This window comes from Botrytis sinoallii, assembly GCF_014898435.1.
Source record: "Botrytis sinoallii strain Bc 23 chromosome Unknown BSIN_016, whole genome shotgun sequence".
In the NCBI taxonomy this organism is placed as follows: Eukaryota; Fungi; Ascomycota; class Leotiomycetes; order Helotiales; family Sclerotiniaceae; genus Botrytis; species Botrytis sinoallii.
In genome coordinates, this window is record NW_024066043.1 from 1,120,560 (window position 1) to 1,129,208 (window position 8,649).

Genomic DNA, 8,649 nt, shown 5'->3' on the forward strand with positions numbered 1-8,649 from the left:
ACTAATAATGTAATGCGACGAAATGCAGTCAAAAACAGCCTTGGTCGTACGCAGATTCTGTACGGTGCGGGAAACCTAAAGCCTTGCACTGAGTTAGGGTGGCATTGCCACCTGCATTGTGCAACAGGAGAAAACCTTATGTCCAAGCCACCTGAAGTATGACGGCTGAAAGCTATTGCCCATTTTTACCTCCATGCGCTTCGTATGTATGCAAGTATTAAAGGGGTAAATCGCGCGATCATACTGAGGCCGATTGAATCATTTGGCATAAACCCCTATCATGGAGGTAATAGCTATATCTAATGATCACTTTGATTAGAAGATAGATATATAGAGTAATAATAAACTAGATTAACTTGAAATGTGATTATAAGGATCATACCTGATTTATATACTCTGATCAAATGATAAAGTCGCCTAATTAGGTATATAGGGTATACAAATGAGTTGAGTAAAATAGTTTTAATAATCATAGAAATAAGTACTCTGGAGAAGTACTAGGATTAATACCGTAGGGTTACACTATATAGTGAATTCCGTGACAACCCCAAAAATAGATTTTTGCCTAATGAAAAAAGAAATTTTAGAATCTGTATGGTATTTATTTATTTATTTATTTATTAATTTATTTATTTATTAATTTACATCCAGAGGGCAAGCCGCAGGGGCTCGCCACAACCTCCCAGAGGGTACTAGGGATGGATTATGCTAGCGGGGATGCCGGTATAGCCATGCGTTCCGTTCTTCTACGGCTGTGATGCAGGCCGGGGGAAAAGCGATTAGAAGCGTTATGCGCACTCCTGCCGCTTATCTCCCGCTTGCAATATCGATGCTGTTCAACCCACTTCATGCTGGGTAGCCCAGATTTGAGACTAACTATAGGGCCCTATATTGTCAGTTTTTGTGTGGTACAGTTTGTACGTAATGGTGGAGGGGGGAAAGCAGCTTCAGGGGGGGGTGTCAGGGAGCGACCACCTGACAGGGTTTATATAGTAGATCCACTGTTCCGAACGCATTCGGAACACTCCACGCTTTTGTGGGTTAGTGGTAAAGTGGATCAACCCTAACAGGGGGGTGTAGTCCCGATTGGTAATGTGAAAGTGGGAGATCAGAGGATCTCTGGAGGGACTGAGTATAGTTGCTCGAAGTGATTGGTGATCGCTAGAAAGATTGCGAAGTCTATTGGGGTCTTCAGAAGGAGAGAGAGGTAGTCGATTGCACTCTTTGTGTCTCGCGGGATTGAGCATGGTATGTTTATAGAAATCTTATAAAGAACAATTGAATTCAATCTTATTGAAGTTTTTTGTGAAATAAATTATATTATTGAATAGCTTTTAGGGTTAGCTTTATTTATTTGTTTTTAGAATTTATTTCAAAATTTTCTATAGGAAGTATATTAATATTTAAAATCCTTTTTCAAATAGTTTTTTTTATAGTATATAGACTATTTTAGATTAAGCAAAATAAGTGAAATAAGTTTAATAAGAATTCCTTATCTAAAACTCAAACTTATCTCACTTAAATTATATAACTAATATAGCTTTAGTTAGTTTCTATAATATTAATAAAAGTATTCAATTCAATACACAACTTTAAAGGAATCGATTGATATAATTATTTTGAATTATCTCAAAAATAATTATATTAATCGATTCCTTGAATTCTAATTAATAGAGTTTTCTCTTTTTCTTTTATTTTATCGATCCTTTTAAGATTATATACTGAATTGAATACTTTAATATAAAAACACACCACTAAATTCTAAATACATTTTTAGCTCAAACAAAAATCTATTTTTGGGGTTTATGCCAAATGATTCAAATCGGCCTCGGTAGATCAGCACAATTCGGTAAAAGCTCCTCCCCTATTTTAGTTCTGGAAGTTCTCCCATCATACATTATTGTATAATTCGCACGACTGAGAGCTCGAAACGGTCCCAAGAGCCAGGATTCTTTTATTTCAATTTCAATTATGTGGTCGTTCAAAACGCAAACTTCTGAAATGCAGGGGGAGCGTAGAGAACCAAGGTTTCTGAACTTCCGCTCATCCAAATGGTTCATTGTTAGCACAATCTGTGTTGCATCATTCAGTGTATGTGGGCTTCAAGTTCGCGAGCATCTAAAGAAAACGAGTGCTGACATCCAGGTCATAGGACTCTTTCATCTATGGAGTCGTCATTCCTGTTCTTCCAAACGAACTGGAAAGTCGAATTGGAATTGCAGATGAGGACCGTATGAATAGAATCCCTCGTTTCAAAAATAGTTTTTCGAGTCGGCAAGCTAATTTCTCCCAGTCGAATTCTGGAATTCTATGCTTTTAACAGCATTCGGCCTTGCCCAATTGATAGCGAGTCCACTCTTTGGCTACTATGCTGATCAAAGTTCATCACGAAGAACACCTTTACTCATGGGATTCTTCTCTAATGCAGCTGCCACGGCCGTCTTATATTTTGCACAGAATGTTTGGATACTGGCTCTCAGCCGTTTTCTTCAGGGACTATCGGCAGCTGTAGTATATACAGTCGGATTTGCTCTGCTTGCAGATACAGTTGGCTCAAAGGATATTGGACAATGGATGGGATACGTCATTTCGAGTCTCAACATTGGAATGCTGATCTCCCCAACCATAGGCGGCATAATGTATGCGGGACTTGGTTATGGATCATTATTCATCGTAATGTTTATCCTTATTGCGATCGATATCGTTATGCGTTTGTTCATGATCGAGAAAAAAGTTGCCGCGAGGTTGAAAATAGATAAAACTATAGGTGAAACACAGACGTACGGGACTTTTCAGCAAAGTGTTGACAATGCCGTTTTCGAACAACAAAATTCGTCTACGCCTTCCACTAGCGACATAGCCTCTGAGCCACTGCTTGGGAACAACCAAAATCAACCTCCACCAGCAGACAACAAGAAGCACCCAATAGCCTTAGTAACTCTGTTAAAATCCCCACGCATATGGGCTGATTTGTACGGTGTTTGGGTGACTGTATTTCTGCTCGCAAGTTTCGATGCAGCTCTCCCAATATTCGTGGAACGAAGGTTCAATTGGGACTCAACCGGTGCTGGCTTAATCTTCTTGACTATAACATTTCCCATATTTTTAGCCCCGATAGCTGGTAAACTCTCTGATGTCTGGCCTTCTCGATGGCTCACTGCGTCATACTTCATCATATCTGCTGTCTTCACTGTCTTGCTCGTCTTGATACATAGCAACAGCACTGATCAAATTGCTGGGCTTGCTATCCTTCTTACACTTTATGGTAATCTTGTCCCATTCCATGTGTGATCATTGCTTTTCATAGTTACTGATATGAATCATAGGCGTCGCCAGGGTCTTCGGTTCATCACCATTAGGTGCTGACTTGAGTCGAGCGGTAGCAAGTATGGAGAAGGAGACGCCCGGCATTTTCGGTAAGACGGGAGCTAGCGGTCAAGTTTTCTCCTTATATACCAGCGCTAGTGCAGCCGGGGTTCTTGCCGGTCCTGCTTGGACGAGTTACGCTTTTGGAGAAAGAAGCTGGATATTTTTCGTTTCCAGTCTTGGAATCTTGACTGCAACTGTTGCAATACCAGTGGTGAGTAGAACAATTGAATCAATGAATTATCGATAGTACTAATAGCATCTAGATCCTATTCACAAAATCCGAAATATCGGCAAAGAGAAGCGATGTAGAAGTGGCGGCTGCAGAGTAGATATAATATTCCCCGCCTAGAGGTAAGGTTACCAGATACTAGTGGAACCATCCGAAGGCCGAAGAACGCTAAGCTATTATCGTAGTAGGGTCAGTGATAAAAGCATCAGATAAGACAAGACACACTTGCTCAAGCAAAGCAAAGTATCATGATGAATCCCATACTTGTTAGAATACACACGTACAGAAGTTTTGAATATTTGAAAATAGCAATCGTTTCGACGAATAAATTTTTTAAAATCTTCAATGACTCCAAGGTTGAAGCCAAATTTAGTTCAACAGTGACGAAATCAAAAGTCTATAGCAATAACTAGTCACGTGAACACGAGACTTCAAGCGACGCGAGATCCTTTTCGCGTTCCAGCCTTTCTTCCTTTTTCGCAATTTATTCTCGCGCTTTCCACCGTCCCCAATGCCTCCATGACCGACCTCCTAGATATCCTCCCCGAATTTCCCACACAAAAATATGTGCGACTCCTACCTTCACTGGAGAAGAATCTCGTTACCGTCGCTGATCTGCTCACTCTCGATTGTGTTGAGATAGCCAAACGTGCGACTTTACCTCTCTTAGACGTCAAAAGATTGTGTGCAGATGTACTGGAACATTTAAGGGGAGACCTTGGGATATGTGAGGTGAATCCTGGAGATAAGGATGCTACAGCAGGCGAAAACAACGTAGATGGAAAGGGAGGAGTGAAGAAGTTGAGGAAGTCGGGAAAAGAAGTTGCGAATGAGTGGGAGGTTATAAGTACGTTGGATGATGATATGGATCGCGCATTGGGAGGCGGTATTCCAACAGGCTATATTACGGAGGTTACAGGCGAGAGGTATATCTCATTTCCATTGCCATAATTTCCTACTGTTCCTTGTCTGCCCTCGTCCTCCAACTAACACAATTTCAGCGGCGCAGGTAAAACGCAATTCCTCCTAACCCTTCTTCTCTCTGCTCAACTTCCGGCACCCCATGGTCTCGCAGCTCCCACCCTTTACATATCCACTGAATCTTCCCTCCCCATAACTCGACTATCCCAACTCTTGCGCACTCACCCTGTTCTTGCTTCTCACCCATCTCCACCTTCTCTCGATAGAGTTATCTCAATTTCAACACCTGATCTCGAATCCCAGGATCATATTCTTCGTTTCCAAGCCCCTGTCGCTATTAAACGTCATGGCATTCGATTGCTTATACTGGACAGTGTAGCCGCAAACTACAGAGCTGAATTTGAGAGACCTGGTGTGACAAAGGGAGGTGGAAATATGGCTCAGAGAAGTGCAGAATTAGTCAAGTTGGGGCAACTATTAAGGAACTTGGCAAGGGAACACGGAGTCGCTATTGTAGTCGCCAATCAAGTAGCCGATCGGTTCACAGGCGGAAGTGGAAGAGCAAGTCCAATGGCTTATGGTCAGAAGAGAGAAAGGGAAAGAGACATGCAAAGCAGTCCACTTGCGAAAAGGAGCTTAGGCGTAAACGGAGCTATGCCAATACCAACAAGTTCAATGAATGCTCCCATGTCAAGTATTCCCGGTAGTAGCATTGGCAATCGCTTAGGATCTCGAGATTATTCCATCATAACACCAGATCCTATGTCATTGGATCATCAACAAAGCTGGTTCACAGGCTGGGGCGATGATCCACACCCTTCTTATACTTCGTCCAAAAACGTCAAGACACCCTCTCTTGGTCTAATCTGGACCACGCAAATAGCATGTCGAATAGCACTTATTAAAAAGCCCGTCTATGGACGAGCAAGAAATGAAATCATGGAGGAAGGAGAGAGAGGAGAACCAGTATTAAAAAGATGGAGACGATGGATGAAAATTGTTTTTGCGGGATGGGCAATGGAAAGTGGAGAGGGATTGAATGGAAGTGTGGAGTTTGAGATTAGGGGCGAGGGAATGTCTGCTGTTAAGCATGGAAAGGGAGTTGATGATGATGGGGAGGATGTTTTGTAGATGCAGGCCCAGGTATCTAGGTATTGGTGCATCAGATTTCATTCTCATCTGATATGCGAAGTTGGTAGTCGGCAGTTGGTAGTTGGTAGTTGGTATATACTATGTATAGATACTATGTATTTTGATCAAATACTATTGTTTTTATATAAAAAATAATATAATAATATATCTTTTTATATATATAGTTCTATATTCATATAGTATACTAAGAGCGAATCACAGGATTACATGATCAAATCACATAATCGTCGCTTAAGAGAGCTCTTAGCCCAGAACGGCCTGAAAATCAATTCTTTATTAGCTCTTTATTAGTTCTTTCAATCCATTCGTAGTAAGATCGACATAGTACTAGCGAAATCGAATAAGGAATAAGAAAGAAAAGCTTTATTTGATGGAATGGCCGGATTAGGAAGAGATCTACGAGAGATAAACGAAAGTGGAAAGCTAGATTAGTAGGAAAAAGCATAAAATAAGGCCTTTCCCCCTCGAATATAGAAAAAAAAAAAATCATATACTGTTTCATGAAAATCACGTGTTTCATAGCTATTTAGTTGTTAATACGAGCCAGCTTCCCATAATAGACTAATATTAGTCTATTCCCTCTTATATACTATATACTCATATACTAGCTCATGACCTACGATAAATACATACAACTAAATGATTAATAGTATAATAACAAGTACATACACTTCTAAAATCAATATTTACAATTTTTACAAAACTGCCTAGGTACCTACCCAGTATCTATTTATCCTTAAACTCAACAACAACTCCCTCCCCATCCAAAACCCATAATGTCACGGATCGCACCCAATCGCAGCTGCGATCGCTCACGTGCGCGCTTGCGCACGTGCACGATCACGTGTACATAGCTAGTATATAGGAGCGCTTTACGAGCGCTTTGCTCCCGATTCTGTAGTTGTAGATTCTAAGGATAAATTGTACCCTACTCTCGCAGTTCTTCTAAGGCAAAGTGTCACATTATCTACAACTCACTATACGATCGCACGGCCATCTGGTGGCCGATCAAATAATACCTTATAACCATAATACCTTCTTGGATATATCGAGGACGTTCGATATTACTTATAGGAAAAAGACTGATTCCAAATAAATCTACTTGACGGAAAATAACAAACCCCCAATATATAGAATTACAAGTACCCGCTATCATGTCCAACCCATTTATCTCAAAAGGACTCCATCGCTTTCCCCTTTCGCTAGCCGAATACCCCTAGCCAACAATAATCAATCTCAATGGAATAACAGTTATAGTCCTTACAATTCTAATATAAATATTGGTAGATATGGAAAGGGTAAACAGTCTGGAAACGATTCCTCGATTAAAATATTAACTTTTGAAGATAGTATGCTGATATATACTTTCCCGTTACAAAAGAACAAGTATCAACCCTTAAAGACTTTAAGGATTTGCAAAACGAAATCGTAAGATTCAAAGACGAATTGCTACAGTGTAATCTTAGTACTGCTTATCCATTTTAACCTTCAAGATACCAACAGTAATATTATACAGATTCTCTTGCGAATTGCGAAGTCCGAACTCCTGATATTTCAATCGATTCTATTAAAAGGGTATCTCCTATTACTAGAAAAAAGAAGAATAAGAAAAACCCCCACTCACGAAGTTAGTCTTCGCGATAATCCCTTCCAAATACCAATAGCAAACCCCTCTCAAACCTAATCGTCTTGTTGAGCGATTTACAAATTCACTAAACACCCTACTCTCATTTACCTATCACTACAGTAAAGTATCTGTATATTCCGAAGCCCATTAATTTTTTATTCAAATTCAAAGATAATATAAAGCCGAAAGCAAACCTCTAGTAGTTATTGGTTACCAAACGACTCGAATTTATAAAAATTCGCTTATCTCGGAAGTGCAACAGCGATTTTATATAGTAGATCAAATGGAAGGAAAGGTATAAGAATATATATTCTCGCTGTATACTTAAGTTCCCTATTTGATAGAATAGCAATTGATCAATCAGCTCACAGCTATTTATAAGAATCTGGCTGAAGCCGATTATGCATGAATTGAGTATGAATATTGGGTTATGCCTAATAACATCTAACAAGGAAACTTCCTAGTATGGTATTGTAGGTTTAGATTATTAGCTATATAGGCGGAAATCACCGATCCAATAACTCTCCTTTATAATCTGGAAAGAAAAATATCTGATTTCTTTTAATAAGCTATTAGTTTTTATATTAATAAATGCTACACTATTGAAAACCTGGCTATTAAGCTTATTGAGATCGACAAACTTGAAGTTATACTTCGAAAACGCAATCGTCATAGAACGACTAAAAAGACATCTTTTAGAAAGCCATCTAATAATATCGATTCGTTGACTACCCTTAGAAGCACTCTTCGCTCATTGGGTAATTCGAATCCATCTATTCAGTTTCATACTCAATATCCTTCTCGCACTCCTACGGGCTATATAGGAATCTTCAAGCCAAACAATACTCCATCTTCAGAAAACAATTTCAATCATAGTACTATTGCCTTTATATCAGGAGTGAATTGCAGTTTCACGCTATACACAGGTAATATAAGCGTTATAGCCGAGATCCAAGAGATTGGAGAAGATGAAGAGTTCTATGATGTAAAAGAGAATGTCGAGGAGGATGTAAACCAAGAAGTGCAAGCGGAAGCTATCGAGTCCGCTCGCATTGTCGAAGACCAATGTTTAAATCAACACGCTTAGATAGAAGTTCCCTTCTAAGCGCGATTCGGGATATGAGATTCCTCGATTTGATAAAACTAATGAGAGGTAATTCCATAAACCTATCATACACACTTTCGAAGAACGGATATTTATACAATACTCAATTTCTCATAGATTTCGGAGTGAATGGCTTTGCTTTTATCGATAAGACACTCCTTTTATTATTATTCCCTATATTCAAACCCTGCTTTATATTATTCAAACCATTGATTGAAATCAAAAGCTACAATAGTGTACAAGATA

The 8,649-nt window shown here is 39.5% G+C and overlaps 2 protein-coding genes across 2 annotated transcripts; both read left to right on the top strand.

Moving 5' to 3' along the window:
- Nucleotides 1–1,971: 1,971 nt before the first annotated feature.
- On the top strand, nucleotides 1,972–3,698 carry EAF02_008688 (uncharacterized protein; the record flags this gene model as incomplete). The annotated part of the gene is made up of 5 exons (XM_038904736.1): nucleotides 1,972–2,091; nucleotides 2,153–2,231; nucleotides 2,294–3,265; nucleotides 3,327–3,580; nucleotides 3,633–3,698. The coding sequence occupies 5 exons, from the start codon at nucleotides 1,972–1,974 to the stop codon at nucleotides 3,696–3,698; spliced, it is 1,491 nt and encodes a 496-aa protein (XP_038755793.1).
- Nucleotides 3,699–4,117: 419 nt separating this feature from the next.
- Nucleotides 4,118–5,650, top strand: EAF02_008689 (uncharacterized protein; the record flags this gene model as incomplete). The annotated part of the gene is made up of 2 exons (XM_038904737.1): nucleotides 4,118–4,524; nucleotides 4,600–5,650. The coding sequence occupies 2 exons, from the start codon at nucleotides 4,118–4,120 to the stop codon at nucleotides 5,648–5,650; spliced, it is 1,458 nt and encodes a 485-aa protein (XP_038755794.1).
- Nucleotides 5,651–8,649: the final 2,999 nt, after the last annotated feature.